The following is a 20,406-nucleotide window of genomic DNA, read 5'->3' on the forward strand; positions in this document are numbered from 1 at the left end:
AAATTCTGTGTGAATTTGTGATTTCTGTCACCAAAATTATAGTTTGCGGTTAGAAATTAGGCACCACTGCCTCAGAAATAAGGATAAATGCACTACATTCTAAAAAAAAAAACCACCCTTTTGCGTTATATTTGAAAACTGACCCATATTCATACCTCAATTAAGATCTAAACTTCCAGCTTAAAAGAGGGCAGACAGTTGCTGGGAATTAAATAGTAATTTTCCACTGAGTGACACACTGGTCTACTAAAAGCTAAGTGTGGGAGCGGTACACTATATTTTAGATTTTTGTCTCACATGTCCTTGACTGTCACAAATATCAATGGCTAACATTTTCATCTTCCTGTCAGATGATAACAGCTGAGTTTGATTTGACCCCACCCAACTAATGTGACCCCATCCTCCATATATCTGGCGACAACCAAAACAGTGGGCAAACTTCACTTCTTGCAGAAAATGTTGCAATTGCATGGTCTAGAATAGCAGTCGAGAAGTATTCCAAATTTTGTATTTTTTTCTTAAATACTGCCATAAGGCACAGTGCATCACAGATTAATAAACACAACAACAAGGCTCCAGAGTCACGTATCCATAAGTAATTAATATGAAGCTAAAGTGTGGTTACACGTGTGTTTTCATATAGTTAACATTTGAAGACAGTTGTTTGCATTTATATGTGATATAAGAGTTGATACTGTATGCTCCTGTGTGCCCGTGTGAGACTGAGACTGGGGAGAGGAGAGAAGGGAAAGTCTCTGTGGGTCTCGCATGCAGGCTGAGCTTGGCTGGCGACTGTCCAGGGCAGGAGCCTTAGGCGTGGGTACAGTACGTACAGGCCCGTCATTCCCCCTGATCCTTAAATGATTGATCAAATCTAGATAACCACCATCACAATTTATGCATCCTCTCTTCCCCTGGTATCTTTTCCTCTGTGTAATTTTACCCCCAATTTTCATGTTCCCATGGACTAATTAAATCTTTCCTTTCTCCCTCTCTTTGTCTCTCTACCTTGCTCTCTCTGCTGTTCCATGACCATTGGTATGAAAAATAATGCGGCACATTATTATGTATGAAATGTGAGGGCATGATATATTCCAGTTGGTTGAAGTTCTCGAGACCCTCTCTGTAATGAGCACAACACAAGTCGTCTCATTACAAAGTTACTGTGAATGATATGCCTCTGTTTTCTGCCCACTCTGTCTCCCTTGCTATCTCAAATCTTAAAGACGGAAACTACTGACCTTCCCTCTGTCTGCCCATAAACCTCATATAGTTTTTCTCTCGCTTTCTTTCCCACAATTCCTACATAGGAGGGCTACGGTTTCTTCCTGCCACTACTATGATCCTTTTGGTTTGTAATTCTGTTCCACTTGGCTTTAATTTACAGTGGGAAAATAATTAGAATCTCACTTTTGCAAAGAGTGGAGTGAAAATGTAAACAATGCTTCCCTGCGGGCGGGTGCTTCATCACTTTGACAGGTGCATTTGAATTTGCCTGGGTGGCGGACAGGCTTGGTTATTTATGTGTCAGTCGCACATGGAAGCCCCGGCTGTGGCTGGGACTATAGTTGGGACTGAGACTAAGGGAGAGACCGGAGCTATGTGGAGTAGAAGGACGAGAGCTTGAATTTCAGATTGAAACAGGGCTGCAGCTGGTTCTGGCATAAGGCCACATTGGGAATGGAGCTTGATGTACTCTAGATCTTATGCTATGATGGAGGAAGGTGTTTGTGCTCCAATGAGTAGAAAGCCCATGATGGGAAGAACAACTATTACTGATACCTGTAGGAAACAGGATTAGGAGCATGGGAGTGAAATATAGCTGGGCATGGGAATTAGAATGTTGCGAGTGCTTGAGTTGGTTTAGAAATTATAACTATGCATGGGCTTGGCGTCATGGGCTGGTATCAGCACGTTATAATAATGAGGAGAACATCCAGTGTAAAATAACTATTTCCAAGCACAGCGTCTTTAAAAATGTCTGATAAGCTGCCAAGTCACCTGGTTATTAGCCAACTTTCTGAAGAGTCAGGGAATCCAAATATTTGAAGGAACTATCTATAGTTTGTATGTAATTTTGTTGGGGTGCAAACAGAGATAGCATTGGGGGGGGGGCAAGTGGGCACTCTCAGTGAAACACAGACATTATACAACATTTAAGTTTTCATTCCAATCCATAAACTGTGTTCCCATAATTGATCTGCATTTTCTTGCATAAACATGCACTGAAGTTACTCAACTTGTCATGGCGGCGGATTAGGTCTAATTGTGTCCTTGATGCCTTTCATTAATGAGTGTACATGGAAAACCCACTGTATTGTGCAGCTTTGAATCGTATTGTTCAGTTAAGTGAAAAAGGCTTAAAACACAGAACAACACCCGCGAGTCATGTGGCACAACTACCATATAACTATGAGGGTGGCGAGAGCTAATGTTGGCACGATGAGCCCTGAAGATGGCAAGCACATTTTTGTTGTTTTCACGTTTGTCAAATCCTGTGATCGTTCCTATTTGCCTTGAGATGATGTGACTCAAAGTTGATCCTATATTAACAAGCTGTCAGTGAGTTTACCACATACAACATGTGTATTTAATGCTCAAGCATGTCTTGAATAAACCTGGTGTGATATAGGAGGACAAACACAGGTTTTACCAGTAACATTAATGAGGCTTCCACTCCAGTGTTGTTTATTTACACGACATACATGTTTCCTGGGTGTGTTCCAGTAAAGTGATTGAGAAATAATTATACTGTATGGTTATAGAACAACAAATCTAATGATGGCCTCAAACATTTGCACAGTAATGTTTCAAAATCCCGCAACATCCACATCAAGGCGGTTTGACACCCAAAGATACACAAAGCTGTAGCTTCTGATGAAGCAATGGAGGAACGACTGACACCAAAGTTCCCATGAAATACAGGGGAAGATGTTCCCTTCGTAAAATCTTATGATTCAAAAGGTTGTAGGAGTTTTAATCAGGGATTCTGGATTTTGATGCCTAATAACGTAGTAATATGTCCTGACCCAGTCTATGTAGCTTACACTGCAGCTGCTGGGTGTTGTTGGTGGTGTTTGCACTCAAAGTTGTAATGAAGTATAAATTAAGTGAATGCACTTTGTTGTGGTGAGCCTCGGCAGTATCACTGTGTGCAGTTGTTGTGCGGCTCCTGGTTGACAGGCTTAGTCAAGCCCAAGGGCCTATGAAAGGATTAAATTGCCCCTGAATAGGTGAATGTATGACAGTTCAAAGGCACTTGAGAATGTAAATGAATTCATCAGTGTTAACACAGCCCGATGTCTCCAAGCTCAGCAGTTAGTTTGTGGTCCAAGATGTTAAGTTCAATTCACAACTAAACTTGCTTATACATGCACCGCACATAAGGTTAAGAGCTCAGCAACCCCATTATTTATGTATAGTTATCACATGATTACTGTTTTTGTGTGGCTTTCCTGGTCTTTCAATAAGCATTTCAAGAAGAAGTAACATACTGTGAATCATAGCAGAGATTAAAAATAGGGTCTTAGTCACAAGTGAGAGGAGCAATGACGCTCAAATCCAGGATTTTCCCAACAATTATAAGGCGTGGATTTACAACAGTGCCTAATACAAAGTTTCCTCTGAAAATAAAAAAAAGAGACTAGTATTGTATTTCAGGAAATTGTTGCAGGATTATTTTATCATATTAAATATATTTACAGGATAGTACTTATTAGAGAGTGTGTTGTGGGTTATTTGTGGTCTCATTCTGTTGTGAGTCAATTAGGTGTCAGTATTTTTATTGAGTAAATCAAGATTTTGTTTTTCTTTATCTCTGTAAACCTGCACAAGTTTCTCAGAGCTGGTATAATATGTAACACAATGCAAGTGGAAATGGCTTCTTAGCACCACACATGACAGACACACAAGGAAAATAAATATTACTGATAAATAGTGTGATTCACTACATTTAATTTAGTGCAGTTTGTTCAGTTTAAAACATTGCTGATAAAAAAAAAAAAATGAACTGAACACCTTACACTAATAAAAGCTCGGTGAAAGAACCCTCTTTTTGAACCAAGAAAATATAATTTTGGTCAAATTACGCATGAATACCACACAGTGACAATGATATTCATTCATCATGCCTCATTGAAATTTCATATTTCCTCATGATAACTCTATCAGCCACTGAATGGAAGCTGTATCTTAAACGGACCACTAAACATTGCTTTCATTTACAGCATTATTCATTTTTTTTTGTGTGTCTTTTGGAGGCACATTGTCATTATGTAATTATATAAGGTGTAATTTCAAAACAATTGGTAATCACAATATTAAAATTTAGTGGACATGCAAGGGCGCAAAAAAACAAAAACATTACTGTGTGAGAGGGTCGACATGGTTAGTTCTTTTGTCCAAAGATTGTCACGTACATGCGCGTGCACGCACACATGCACACACACTGCAACGCTCATCTACATGCGACACACACACACACACATACATCCACGCTCACAAACAGACAAAGCCTCACACAGTGAGGCAACGCATGCATGCATCTCCACCGCCTGCAGGCACTCGGGGCTAGGCAGCAGGGAGAAGGAGGAGGGTTGTGGGGAGATGAGGAGGAGGAGGGAGGAGGGAGGAGTGGAGTGTGTACTGTGCAGAGGCTCTCTAAGCTATAGAAGGTCAATCCCTCCTCTCCACCACCACCACCACCACCACCACACAGTGTATCGGAGCTGGCCAGGGTTCAAGGCCTGTTTGTTGAGCTTTGGGCTCCATACCACAGATGCAGAATTTATGCAGGCACACAAACACATTTGCCAACTCAAGCTCATAGACACATGACCCATCACATATGCACTTGGATCACTCAATCACATACCAGTTTGAATGAATGGGCATGTACACTGATGTGCAGATGCATGGATTTCATACATCCTGGGTCACACTGTAGTATAGACACACAGCACAGAGCCAGTAATAGCCAATCACTGGTTTCATGAAACACACACACACACACACACACACACACACAAAAGTCAAGGCAGGCCACAGCACATTGCACATGGCCGGAAAAGGACCAAACCACAAAGCATAAAGGACTGAGATATACATGCATGGATAAGCCAAGCAATGTCAGCCATTAGAATGGAAATAGATATGCTATTATTGTAAATTTGGCCAATATGTGTTCGGTCGGCATGTATATATAATTGGAGCAGCTTGAAAATGGCATGGATGCACACTGTTTGTGTTGAGCCCGATTTGGCTGAAACAAAGGTCTGTGTCTGGTTAATGCACCGCTGGACAAGACAAGCAACCAATTCACATTTGCATGCATGAGCACAAACATACTGTATGCACTGCATACTGACAAAACAAAGCACGCTATAATATTTCCCCCTCCACCCTGCCCTTATTATCGTGCATATAAAGCAAAGATCAAGCTCTATAAATATCTCAAACTTGTATAATTGCCATTAAAATGTCATAAAACTCTTTAACCAAAAGTAGCACAGACCAAAATGAACGTCAAGAAAAGATAAACAAGCAACAATGACTATATTTACAGTCAGAATGAACAGAACAATTTTAAAAGAGATTATCCTGTGATAGTATCTCTGAGTGCCTAACATAATCCAGAAAATAAGATATGCATAATTCACTGTAACTAATCTCCTTTGCAGAAAATAAAGCCTACTCCCAGCCTATAGAGTAAACAACTCGGATTGCAACCCATATTTTACTTCTAAGCAAAGTCTGACTCACTCGGGGCCCCAAGGAGATCACTTTTCCAGGTTTGTTCTGAAGCATATTGAAGTTTACCTGCAGCTTCATTTGACAAGGGAAAACAAGTCCAATCCATATTTTTTTTTAATGTGTCTGATGTTGCCTGTTAAGTGAGAGTCAAGGCATCATATACACGGGTGATTAAAACATTGAACACATTAAATTAATGACTACACCTGTAAATATGTAGCCTCAAACCTGTAACACTACACACATAAGCTATATTCAAACTAGTGAAGGACTAACACAATTAAAGCATGTGCATCCACTGGCATTAAAACACATGTGTCTCTATGAATTTATTTTGTCTGACAAATAAGTACCTTGTAACCAGGGGCAGTTGAAAAAAAACCCTGACTTGTACGAGTCCTACACCTTTGTATTATCAAAAGCCAAACCAATCACATCACTTCAGTTCATGTGATCCTTTTGTGGTGGGCAAAAGCTCACTCACTTTCACTCTCGGTGCATGAAAAACACATTTGCAGATGTCATGCTTAGTGCTAAAAATTCTGGAGACCAAGCATAGTATTATGATGATGATGCAGAGAGATGCCAAAGTTGAGCGCTGCCTTTGATATCCAAAATTTGACTTAGGATTAACTTAAATCTAATCGGGCCTTGGAGGCTGAAGGTGACAAGTATCCAAGCCAACTGATGAAATGCTGCTTTCTCTCTCTCTCACACACACACAGACTCACACTTACACAGATTTGTGCAGCTATTCTTCCTAGGACTCTGCATTGACGTTCCTTTAGACCAGGGGTGTCAAACATACGGCCCGGGGGCCAGAACCGGCCCGGCAGAGGGTCCAATCCGGCCCACAGGATGAATTTGTTAAAATTTCACACTAATCTAAACGTAATTTCATGTTTTGTAAAATTATCCTTCATTAAATGTAAAACAAAGGAGAAAAAACAAAGGAGTTCTTGTTGTTCATAGGTTATTATTCTATTATTTTGCTATTTTTACTGGTCCGGCCCCCTTGAGATCAAATTGTGCTGTATGTGGCCCCTGAACAAAAATGAGTTTGACACCCCTGCTTTATACAGTCCAAACAAAGTGTTATCACTAACCATTTAATGCCTAACCTTAACACAATCCAAATCTTAGCCCTAAACTTAACCAGTGTTTAAGACCGAAAAATGATTTTAAAGGAATACTTCAGCGATTTGCATTTAGCTTGTATTACTAGAATCACTAGGGTAGTATTTTTGAAAAGTTGTGTTTCCCAACCTCAGTTTCCCCTGAGTTAAGAAATATCTTCATTCTTTTCTTTGTTACGTGCCCACCAGTGACACTTGGTCCTGTTAGCATAACTGTTAGCAAAGATGGTGGACACGGTTTACATTCCGGGAATAAGGTCCTGTCTAAAAAGTGCGGAATTAGCGCTGCAGTTTCAAACCACGGACCAAGTGTCACTGGTGGGCACATGACATAAAAAAGAATGAAAGGAAAGGAAACTGAGGTTGGGAAGCACAAATTTTCAAAAATACTACCCCTATTCTAGTAATACAAAGCTAAATGCAAATCGGTGAGGTATTCCTTTAACCGGTAACTAGTACAAGTACATACACATACACACTACTCCCTGAGAGAAAACCCTGATTATAAAAGAAAGAAAGAAAAAACTTCAAATGTCTATCTCTCCTTGGGATGTCATGTGGGGCTGTTCTGACGCGACACCTGTCACAATCACCAGACCTTCGTCATTCCCTCCAGGCCACAGGAAAAAAGGCAAGGTCAAACTCTTTAAAGGAAAGGATGGGAGAGAAGGGGGAAACAAGTGACTATAGCGACGGACAGTCACAAAAGATCAGACCTGTCAAGTTCAAGCTGTGAGTCAAAGGCTGCATATGCACTTCTGTCCATGGTGTGTGTGTCACAATCAGAATCAGACAACAATTTTGTCTCACAGGTCGACACACGTAACCGTGTCGTTCAGACAATATTCTGCACCACAGACACAGATGAGCCAGGTGGTGGTCGTAAAAAACCTCTGGAAGTGACTTCGGATGAGCCGTCGTTGTTGAGTCAGTGGTTGCTGCTGTAATCTGCAACTGACCATAATGTCACCGCTTGTGTCATTATGGGATGGCAGGTGAACATGTCAGAACTTGGCAGTCAGTCTCTAGAAGATGAAGAAGTCAGGGGGTTTTATGATGGGGGAAAAAATAATTGTCATAAAGTGGTGAAAACCTGGTGGTTTAATCATCTTCATGTGGACGTGTTTTGACAGAGGATGCGTGAAGCTTTGTGTTGTGACGCTGAAGGCACAAGGGCCTTTTTATTGTTGGATTCATTAGAGGTATTGGAGCGATTTCCAAAGATATTAGCTTGATCCTTTGTGTGACACAGCGATTGACCATTTATTGGCTGCTAACCAAGCACCTTTCTTTGTTTTGATTTGCTATTTCCTTATCGCTTTCTCATTCCCTCCCTCCTGTCTTTCTGACAGAAATGCCTGCCCAGGCCCATGCTTTGATAGATAATGACATCCTCTCCCTGGATTAATTGTGAGGGACACATTAAGCAATGGGGCTGACACTCCCTGTAATTAAACTGTTCACACCGACGAGTTCATACTGGAACACTTTCTCCTCTCTCGCTTTATCTACTGTTGGACTAGAAATAGTATATTACTGAGATAGGGATATCGTAGGTGTGTTTGTGAAAGCGAATCACCGTGAAATTTAAAAGTAGAGGAGATGAAAGTGTCATGTGCTTATAGAAACAGAAGGATCAAATTATTTTAAATAAATAAAACGCCTGCAATAGATAGAATGGACAATCTGATTCATGATTACCATTTCCACAAAGTAATTCATTTACTTTATAGAAGGATAGTTAACTGTAACTTGACATTAAATTAACATTTAGGGATATGGATGATCTGTCCTCCTGTAAGTCAACCTTTCAAATGAGCTGCAGACCGTGGTGATAATGCTGTCTGTGTCCATGCCTGTACATGCCCAGGTATCTTGAGGAAGCTATGTTTGGGGCAGAATAGGAACATTTCTGCACCAGCAGGTGCTAAACAGAGGTCAAAGAACAAACACATATATCATGGAGAACAATGCTGAGAAAGGGGGCTAGAGTCAGAATAAAAAACAGCCTGTTTTCTATAGGTTATTCAAACTAGAGTCCAGAACAGATCCCAAAGCATCCATTAGACGCACTTTAAGGAAACGGATAAGCTTATCTAAATATTTATGCATGATTTTGATGATTGTCCAAGAATGTGAAATGGTTAAGGTTGACCTCATGGTAACTGATGCCATGGTAAATCAGTAGCTTAATATGTATATGTATATATATATATATATATATATATATATATATATATATATATATATATATATATATATATATATTTTTTTTTTTTGTCTACACAATAGTACTTGTTTGATGGGATACAGTTCTTATCCAGTGTTACCAACACTGACACTGGGACAGACACGTGACTTGATGGCATGTTTACAAGTTACTCTCGTCCATTAAATGTCCACTGCTGATTGTCACCGAAGCACTGAAGCCTGAAAGTGGTTTGTTGTATCCCGAGAAATATTATAGTGGTATATTCATATATAATCAGAAAGGATTGCATGTCTGTTTTTTCCTTGCTTTCCTTTTTTAACCACAATGCACCACTTTCACACATGACTGACCAGCAAAGTCCATGTCCTTTTTTCGGGAACACGGGCATGTAGCCTTTGCAGTCATATCTCATATTGAGCTGCCTAATGCTCAGGCTGTGGACACTGGGTTTACTCTTACGTCACTTCTGTCCTTGCCTGCCAGCTTGTTATTGCCTCAGGCCACTGGGGCCCTCAGCAATGTCCACTAAAAACAAAACCATTTGCTGTAATTGAAGAAGCCACTCTAATGTGACATGCACATGGAGGCGCGCAGCAAAGGTTTGAATGCATGTACCCACCAATGTGCATGAGGACATACACATGTGCACATGGACATACTGTGTGAATAAACTCTGTATGTAGGTTAACAGCCTTGCATTCATCCACATTCAGCTCGGCACATGAATGCTCGTCTACGCATGCACGCACACTGACCACTTTGGTAGAGGTGACTGGGGGGTTGGGAAGACTCCGGTGACCTCTCACACACACACACACACACACACAGATTCCAGATGACCCCTCCTGTGCCACTGAAGCACTCAGCTCCTCTTCTGCTGTTCCTGTGTTGCTGTTATGGGTTCCTGTTCAGGAGCTGAGGGCTCTATTGTTACGTGACAGCGGTTCCTGTGTATTCTGCCATGGCCCGCTGCTCCCTCTGTCCACCTTCCTCTCATAGCTCCATCTTTCTTTACTCAACTTTAGACATGTGTCTCACGTGGCCTGAGACTCACTTTACTGTATTATTTGCACAGCAAGACTGTTGCATAAACTAGATGTATGTTATTGTTATATTATATATATTGTATGTATATATATATATATATATTGTTATAATGTTGTATTGGCTCATATGGCCGTTAGTATTTCAAAATTCTTGCCGGACATACAGTATTCTTCAATAGACACACGCAACAAGACACATGCACGTCCATACACACACAGATAAAAAACACAATCACAAAATGCACATAATCTAAGATACAAGTTTTTAAGTTTTTAAGTTAACAAGTTTTGGAAATTCTGGAAAACAAACATTCTGTAAAACAAACTGTAAACTGAGCAGGCAGAAATCTAATTATTTTAAACTATATGAGAAATAAACAATGAATACCCTGAAATACATTATGCACAGTCCAACTCCTTTAAATTACTCTAAAGGAATAGGAGACTTTAAATTACTACTTTACGCGCATATTTCTTGCATCAACTTCTAAATAAATGATGAAGCTAAGGGAAATAAGTGCACAGTCTCGGTCCAAATGTCACGATCCTTGGTTTATTTCAGTTTGCGTCAGCGTTTCATTGAAGACGGCTTCTTTGGACTGTTTTGATTCCTTTCTGGAGCGAGAGCACGGGAGCTATGGTGGCGATTTTCCCCAGCTTCGCCCCAGTCAGGGTTGATTTCCACAACATCCCTTATGACGGGTTCACAAGCAGTTTGGAAATTCAATCCTCCATACCCATGCAGAGCCAGTGTGTCCGAGCTACAAATGAATCTGTCACATGACCACATGATGACACGGAAAACTCTCGACAAGACAAAATCAAAAATCCGGCATATACTGGCTAGCATAAATCTTGGTGTCAACCCTGTCCCATTTTTCAAGATGGGTTTTGCAACTTTTCATCAAAGGCATTCACTAGGTTTGACCTATTATTGTTTGAATGAATTAAGTGCAATGACTCTGTAGTCAATACCTGGTGATATTCTTTATTTTGGATACTATCAGACAACACTGTATACACGTTAACTATATTTGTAACTTGCTTACTATGGTAGATAACCACATGTCTCTGTGTAATGCAAAATGTATGTTTTTCATAAATTACATAGAAACATCATTTTCAGGAGACAGAGTTTGGTGAAAAAGAAGCCTCCCCTTGACAACCAAAACTTTTCTGTTCTTCACCCAAATAAAAGAAAAGTAAAGAACAGTTTAAAATTAACTATTGTAATGAAATTAAAAGTATGCTTTATTATGTCCTTGGGTAGTAAGTAGGAGAAAAATGACTATGATATCCCTGTCTGGTCAGGTAAATACCATTATGCCACTCATGCAGTTTAAAATTAGAACACATTTTATATGATTAACAGCCAGACGCGCAGACTTATCATCAACACTCCAATCTGTGCTATTTGACTCTCAACAGGTTTACTCCCCACCAACCACGCTGCTGTTGCAAAGCACCTTGGGTGTTCCCAAACTTACCCGCTGGTAACCCATTACCCAGACATATGGAGACAAACAGCACGTAGGTACGCAAATGTTCAGGTTGCGAAAACATCTCCAGGGCCACCATACCAACCCCCTCTCTCCTCTCTCCTCTCTCTTCTCTCCTTCCTTCACCACATCTTTTAATCGCTCCCTCTCTCTTTCAATTATCACAATGTCACCACCACCACTGGGAAAGTTTCCTTTTGGTGAATTAACGGCATTTTCAGAGGGTAAGCTGGCACTCTGTCATTGTCATAGTGGTGGCTCTGACAAAACAGTTTGCATACCTGCTTAAGTATTACAGAAATTAACACCTCCCTTCCAGGTACAGTAATCAAGAGGGTGACAGGAGACAATTAATTAGGTCTATCTGCATCACTGCCTTTACATAATTAATGGGGCTCATTACTGAACCCCTAGTATGAGGTGGAGCATGCTAGCACTGGCTCAGAGCACCATGGCACTATAAGCGGGAATAACATGAAGATTTTTGATATTTGTTTTATTTCAGTGAATTTGGCCTCAAACTCTTAAGTCATTTTCAGTTGCTCATTAAAATCTTTGTTGCTCTTCACTGGGATTTTACACTGGTTTTGTCGCCTTTAAGTGAAACCTGTGAAACCGTGACACAAACAATCAGTTAGCTTCAAGTTTAACAACTACACATTTTGCTTGTCCTTTGATTTAAGCCATGAGTGCATACCAGCGACAGGTGAACTGGACCTTTGTTAAAAACACTGACGTAGTTTTTTGGCTCAAACTTTCCACTGGGTGGAAACACACCATTATGTTGTCTGCTATCTCTCTAAACCTTGGTTTGTTAAAGTTCTTCACAGAAACTACTGTTTCTTGAAAGGACTGTCTTCACACTAACTTTCATTGTCAAAATCTCTCTGCATGTTATTACCGTATTGGATAAGCGGCAATCTCGTTAAGTAATCTTGACCATTAAGCAGGATCTTGTTCAGTAAATTTAAAAAATATATCCCGTGTAATCTTTGAACAGGTTATGTGATGTTAAAAGAAAGAATAGATTAAGCTACAAAGGGGTGGGAAACTACAACTGCTGGATAAACTCGTCGTCTTCTCTCAGCTTTTCACCTGATCGCCAACAACACTTGCAGCGAATGGTTTTGGATGGAAACATGGTTGTTTTCCTTCCTTCCTGAAATTAAAATTGAATTAAAGAGGACACGGGCACGTCTTTGAATGGCACATCCGCTTTGCTTTGCCGAGCAAGAAAACTGCACTGCTCCAATCTTAACCTGAGTGCAACATTTAAACCTTGAAGCAACTCAAATAATCACATGGCATTGAGGAATCTCTAATATAAAGTTAATTGGTGAGAAAGTAAAAATTAGATTATGTTTAATGACCACCTTGTGAAAATTACAAGTTTGATAATAATAGGCCATTTGCAGGTTAGTTATTGAATGTGGATTCTTTTTTATTTTATTTTATTGTTTTAGTGCTGGAGGGAGATGCAGCATTAAAGGGATTTTGCTTGGTGCAACAACACATCCAGGAAGATAGTGATAATGTAATTGATCATCTCTAATTGTGTTTCAATTGCTTTAACTTTCGCTGAAGTAAAACTCGGTAATATACACATTAGGGAAATCTCTGGTGTGCCACTGAAAATATATTTCCTCCATTAATGTTGCATGTTATAACCTGTTTTGCTATGTTGTCATATTATTAAAATCTGTTCCGTGTTACTGTGTAAATATAATGAACAGTCGGGTTGCTCCATTAGCTTGTCTTCTTTGAATAGTAAACAATGGAGGTGATGATGGCGATGATTCCAGCTCTTGAAACTTAGGGGACCTACAAACATGGGCAAACACTTCTATACAGTCTGACACAATAGGTTTTATAACGACTCCTGCATGTTATAGTCTACCTTAAGCATTAGATTAACCTTTAGCGTGAGATTCTCCAAATGATTTTCCATTTTCTGTTGCCCTCTCAAGCACCTGACATGCAACTGGTATCAAATTAGGTTACAACACACACAAGAGATTTGCAGTTCCTGTTTACCCCAGATCTGAGTTGTTGAAAGTGGTATTCTGTATTCTACTGTTCAATAACTTTCTAAAATTGGCTCACTATCACACCACTGCTGTTCCTGTGAGTGTCTTGTTTTCTACATCATACCATTCCTCCTTTCTCTTACTCTGCTAATGAAGGCCTAGTGGCCCACTGTTATTAAAATTACGCCCTTGCCTCTGATATTAATTGGGTCCATAATAAGGAAAGCGTCAGATTCATTATTTAATTGCAAGGGCACATTTGGAATACAGTTTCTGAAATGTATTTTTAATGAAAAACACTACATCCTGACCTAATCATATCAACCTTATTCTATCTAATTAAGGATGCAGAAAATCATTAGAGTTGCAAAATATTAGTTTCAGCTCTGTCAGGCTGCTGCTTTGCTTTCCTTCATGAATATATATTTTTTTCCTGTCTTTGATAAATAGTTAATGAGGGAAAAATGACAAAAATTTGCATGTAGGCAAATTAGTCTAATCAGGGTATGTCTTTGCTGAGTTTGGAAAGTGACCCTTTTTACAGGAGAAATTGTTACAATAATTATTAATTAATGGCAAGAGCTATCTTATTGTGATGACAAATGGCCCATTTTGAATAATGTGGAAATCGCAGGGATGCAATAAACTTTCATCATGCTGGAGTACAATAATAAATCTGTTCACATTTTATCAGTTTAACGATACCAAATAGGGACATGGTGGTTTGTGCTGCAGTCGTTGCTGTGGAGGCAGTTATGCAGTAATGCATGAGCGGTGTCACCACAGCAACAGGCCATTAACACTTAAATCGAGCATTTTCTTAATCACAAACTTTGGTATAGTTTCTTTCGGGAGTCTACAAACTTCATGAGATTCAATTTTCTTCCAATAAACAAGTCCATCTCCTGCCTATTACATACAAGTTAAGTCACTAGCCAGGGTTGTAGTTGATTAAAGCTTAAAACAGAAATAAAATAAAATAGTCCCTTGGAAAAAAAGAAGCCTAACACTGTTAATTAATTAATTGAGGATATTTGACTGGCTCTAACTTTGTGACAAAACTTTAAAACAATGTTTGAGGCTTGAAAGTTTATTTTAAGGTTATGGGTAGAATTTGATGTTGGATGAAGGCTGGACTTATAGGCACTGAGTTCAAATGAGGACTGAATTGACAAAATCTAATATATGTGTTTTTAATAGGGGCTTTTATTGAGGATTCTCCAAATCCTAGATTCTCAATCTTTTTTCTCTCTAGATGGGTCTGCCTTTTTTCATTTGTTTTTATATTATTGTCTTTATATTTTTTGTCTAATTTTCTGCACACTGTCATGACTGATTTAATGTCATTTAAATAATTGATTCACAATATGAGTGGAAGAGTCATGCAGCTCTGTTGTTAAGGCCGCTAAATCTGCTCAGACCTCCAATTACTTTTCCTTGACATTATCATACATGGAAGGCAACACCTTCGTAGTCATATCCTACCAGGGTTTTCCATCCCTGAATAAGGTCGCATGTCTGACGCTAGTTATCACTTTAGCACGAGTTGAATTTTGTGAAAGTTTTGCTCCAAATGAGGACAGGAAAGAGTTGCCTGTGTTAACAGAGTTGATTTCCTAGTTACGTCTGATGCATGCAGAGATTTGCTACATACACATAACATAGCTCACACACTGTGATTTTCACAGGGAGTGTGAAACATTTCCACACCCGTGATTTCAGAGGAGTGACAGGGGGTTTGAGTTCGGTCAGTGTGTTGCCAAAAACAGCCGTTTCCGTGGTTACTATGAGATGGCAGCAGCTTCAGGTTAGGAGGTAACATGTAGTCGTGCTACAGTGGCTACAATCACAACTGTGTTTTTTAACTTTTTTTTTTATAACTTTTATATGTGTTGCCACGTGGGATGTAGAATTAGCTTTCACTATAACCTCATTTTATTTATTCACCAGCTCATCACATATAAGTAAGAAATACTGTGTCGTTATCTATTGATTGGGCTAGTTAGGTGTTAGTAGTTTGCGACAGCACAGTGGCATTTTGTTTTTTCTCCAAACTGTGCCAATGATGTTATGTATGTGCAGTTTAAATAACAGTTGGTATTCTAGCAATAGAAATAATGATGCATCGTATGAAAAGCTAATAGTAGAGCAGATCAACCCTGAAGCAAAACTAACTTGTACACACGTTTGCACTGTGATCACTATTTCCAGTTTTGTGAATGAAACATGAACGACACATACCACTGTTCATGTCTATCAATCAATCAGTCAATCAATCAATGGGCATAGACTGTGCGTCACTGTCGCTTGTTCACACACACACATCATTTACACAGTGAAGATGTGATGTCTTGCTGTCTTGAGGAGCCAGAATTGACTCACGGACCTTGCAAATACCAGAGAGTGACTCTCTGATTTAGTCAGGAACAGGACACATATTGTAGCCTATTCATTTGTTAACACTATGAAAATATTGGTTGAAACATTGTTGACCATTTCTGTGGACATCTAATCTTGTTTGGATTGTGAAGAGTGGACTTCAGTGTTAAGACTCATCTGCTTGAATTAGAATTAGAAGATTCTATTTATTTGGAAATCTTGCAAATGTTTTTAACTTCAGAAGGCTTGTGTCCGTGCTGTCTTCACACACCCCTAAAACAACATGGTGCGTCAGTTCCTGGCAATCAAGTCCATCTTTCAGCAGAAATACAGAGCACTCTTTGGCTACACAAAAACAAAAGTGCCAGGAAGTTAATGAACACAGAGTGATCTGTGCCACTAACAAATCAAAATGAAACGGTTGATAGCTGCATTCTACATCCCTTTTTAATTCACTAAGCAAAGATTTGACATCACAACTGACCTACACTGGGCTCTTCTCCCAAGCGATAGTAATTTCACGGCGACATGCATTTATGCTAAATTGATCCTTGCTTTCACTGAAAATGAAAGACTCCAAGATGAGGAGCTGCACAGTGAGATGCTTACCTTGCGCCTCTCCCCATTGAAGCCTCTCCACTGCTCTGCCTTCTTGACAATGTAGCTCAGTTCCTGATTGGACAGCTCCAGGTCTTGAGGCAGGAAGTACATCCCTTCTTTGGCCGTCAGCCGCTGAAAGACGTCCAGCATGCAGCCATCATTGTGGAATCTTGAAGGCACAGGGTGAAGAACAAAGTGGGAAGAGTTAAGTGGAAGCAGGAGTGTTGTATATTGATTGACTGTCTCTGCCATGTAAAGATTGTGAGGGGTTAAATGCCAAAGCAAAGACAAACTTGCAGTGTTGCCTTGTGTCAAAGATGCTAGCTGGAAACAAATGTGTCCATGGCTACCTTTGTGCCAAAGAGCTTCTTTTTTTACTGTTGGTTGGCTCTTGTGGAACAGGCAACACTATAAAAATCTAATACGAGAATTCAAAGACAATGAAAGAGAAAAAAGAATCAAACAAATTGGCCTGTGAGGGGGAAGCATTTTGCAAACACAAGCTGAGCGGAGACATGTCTGTCTATACTGGTGCATCTGTGTGGTTTTACAGTTGTTAATGTGTGGGAGTCTGATCCTGGGATGTTCTTTTCCCGTTAATGTTGAGCTTCAAACATGGCAGATGCAATGGACAGGCAGGATGCAGATGTGTCTAGAGAGACCAAACTGAGTCACAAGTAAAGGTTCAGCACAGCAGAAAGCATATCGATTCACACCACCAGATGAGTGCACATCACCAAAGTCTTATTTTTCTTTTGCCACACAAGGGTGCATGCAGCCAACCTCTTAAAAAAAATCAACATGTCTGTAAACAAATTCCTTGGCTGGCCATCAAATCCAGCAGACCTTGTGCCCTTCCATAGAGATTCTAGCCTGTCAGAGGGTAATCAACTCTCAAATAAAACCAACATCAAGGAGACAGCGATTTACAGAAGAAGCTGGTACAGAGCTTTGAACTCAGCATCATTCCCATTGCTCCTGGGAGGGGAATGTTTGTAGAATCCTGACCTCAGACACAGGAATAGCACGCATTCATTTTCATCCTACATTTGAATTGTGCTTCTCATTCATTTATGCTGCTTTTCTATTGAAGACATTCACCATCTTTGCATCTCTGTGCTTAAAAGCGGGCTCATTTCTTTGGTGTAAATGTGAGCTATGACCTTCATGATGAGGCCCAAATAATTTCTTTTAAGTATAGGGGTCACCATAGCAACATGTATAAACTCACAGAATACATTTGAACGGAATATTTATGACAATATGATCATGGTGGTGCGCGTCTTTGAGTGGGAAACGCACATTAAATCCATATTACAAAAGAAAATGTGCTCATACACTGCATATCATTTCATTCATTGGTATTTGTAAATTAACTCTGAACAGCATGCTGCCGTATATGCAAAGTTTATTTTCTTCAACCTTTTAATCGTTTGGGGTTGAACTGCCCCGTTAACGGTAGTGTTTATTAAGTTACATTATGGACAGAGGTGTAAAACGCAGCACACGGATATGTGTTTTGTAGCCAATGAATAAAGACTTCCTAAAATGTAATTAAAAAAGGATAACAGTCCATTCTATCTATACATATAGCCTAAGGCATTTTTTTTAGAAATAGGTCACGCTCTGTGTCGGAGACCCTTCCTTGCAGCCAATAGGAAAATGTAACCCATAAAATTATCATCCTTGCTTCAGCCTCGTGGCCTACATTCAATACAAACCCGAGTGGCGGTTGAGTGGCAGAAGTCATTATTACGAGCTGCTGTTTTAATATTGTCCATTTAGCTGGAGCCCGATAAGCGTCCCGCTTACTGAAATTAGATGGCGCCCTCTCATCTGCCGCCAATCTCCAACTGATTAATTCAATAAGGCTTTTCTTACATTTTGTGCCATTAATGGAATTTTGTCTCATATTAGGGTGAAAGAACACACCTTTGATACATGCTGAGTTACTTTGTGCAGTAATTTATTGCCCACACTTTTTACTTTTTACTTCCACGGTACAAAAACTGCTTTCCCTTTGACGCTCAATGTTGGCTTTGGATATTTGTATAGCTCATATATTGTATAAAGTTTACATTTTTTTGATAATATACCAGGTATAGGTGCTGTATAAATACCATGGAAATGAAACAGTTGCATGTATTCTGTACTGTCTTTTTCTTTTTTTTTCGAAACTACAAATATCTGGTTGCATTTCCAGTAAATGGGGAACCTTTCAGCTGCAAATGCTGCCATTCTCCTGTGTTCAATAAAATGCAGAAAAAAGTCAATGTTTGACTCAACAGTTTGCGCAATGCATTTTAAATGAGGCTGGGATATTCTGTTTTGTTCTAAAGGCTCAGTAGAGAAATCTACAAAAAATTAGCCGTCTGTGTAAAATCACAATACAGACCTCACAAGTAAAATGCTTCAGCATGGCTGACCTTAATCTGCAAGACACGAGTGGAACACACAGCATATTAAGATAGAGTGTGTGCATTCAGCACCATGTATATGCAGTCCATTTCAGTATGTATGAAACCTGTAGTGACACCAACCATGCAAAACATTCAGCCTAATCGGATAATGTAAGGGGGTTAGATGTTCACGCTATATCCGAACACATATAACTTTTGAATTAGAAACGCTTTCAATTTTCGGAGCAGTTGCAGAGTATGCCGTGTTGCAAAAGAAAAAAACAGTGCGGTGCATTTGTGTGTTTCTGCTCGTCTAATAACATTGTGTGTGTGTGTGAGTGGTTCATGCATAGCTGCAAAAGTAATTCCATGCCACTAAAAATTATCAAAGTGGATTAGCATTTGTTTTTATCTTCTGTTGTTTTATGCTTTTCTGCGGACGGATGAGAGAAAATAGATGGTGGATGTAACGGGCACAAGGCTGTGGGGATGGAGGGAGGTATTTCTGAACGGGCGTCTGACAACGGTTGGCTAGTGAGAGCCAGATTGATCCTCACTGACGGACTGTCCCTACGGGCCGCGTTGATTAAAAAAACAAAAAACATATATTAATTCATCACCTTTGCAGCTTGAGCTGTGCCACAATGAAGGTCAGACGCAGTGTCAGAGGTTAAAAAGTAATATTACATAATAAAGAAAGAAAATAACCACATGTAAAACCCAAACTTTTAATGGGAACATAGATGCATTCATTCATTTTCCACAGTACAGTTCTAGCACTACTCAGCTCAACTCTACTTATTTGTTGTTTGCTTTCCCATTAGGGATAGCACCCGTTATCTTGTGCTATTTTTTTGTACATGTTTTAGTACCTTAGTACATTTTAGTACTCTGGCAATGTTCCAAGCAATACTACAATGTGATGTCAACACACTGCTGAACGATTTGGTGAACAAATCTTTTTAATTAACTGATTCTAATGATTCAGTACACTGAAAGTAGCTGCTTTGCTCGTCAGTAATTTGTCTTTGTGTCACGTATAAAACAATGTCATGGCAGTTTCGTGCAGCCGTGCTGTGATGACCACACCCATGTTGAGGAGCTCCTCTATAGCAATGGAAAACAAAGTGCCTGATACCAAACCGAGTAGAGCCGAGGTGAGCCACGCTAGAACTGTATAGTGGAAAAATGGCCACACGGTTCACTGCAATGTAGCCTCTGCCTTCCCTCCATCTGTCGTGATGTCACTCTGTGTCACCACAGACATGAAAACAAAACAAGACTATATTGACAGAAAAACACACAGAAAGAGTTGTGTGGAGCTTATAGGCTTAATTGTGCAAACTCATTTGTCATT

General features: G+C 39.7%; 1 protein-coding gene across 2 annotated transcripts in view; it reads right to left on the minus strand.

Annotated features, from left to right (window-relative positions):
• Positions 1-20,406, minus strand: part of ofcc1 (orofacial cleft 1 candidate 1) — an 82,001-nt gene that overhangs the window by 11,486 nt on the left and 50,109 nt on the right. For both annotated transcript variants that reach the window (XM_044033854.1, XM_044033844.1), the window contains exon 21: positions 16,660-16,819. In XM_044033854.1, coding sequence (XP_043889789.1) covers positions 16,660-16,819 — 160 coding nt within the window. The remainder of the gene's footprint in view (positions 1-16,659; positions 16,820-20,406) is intronic.

The sequence above is a fragment of the Solea senegalensis genome, linkage group LG1, assembly GCF_019176455.1.
Source record: "Solea senegalensis isolate Sse05_10M linkage group LG1, IFAPA_SoseM_1, whole genome shotgun sequence".
Classification (NCBI taxonomy): domain Eukaryota; kingdom Metazoa; phylum Chordata; class Actinopteri; order Pleuronectiformes; family Soleidae; genus Solea; species Solea senegalensis.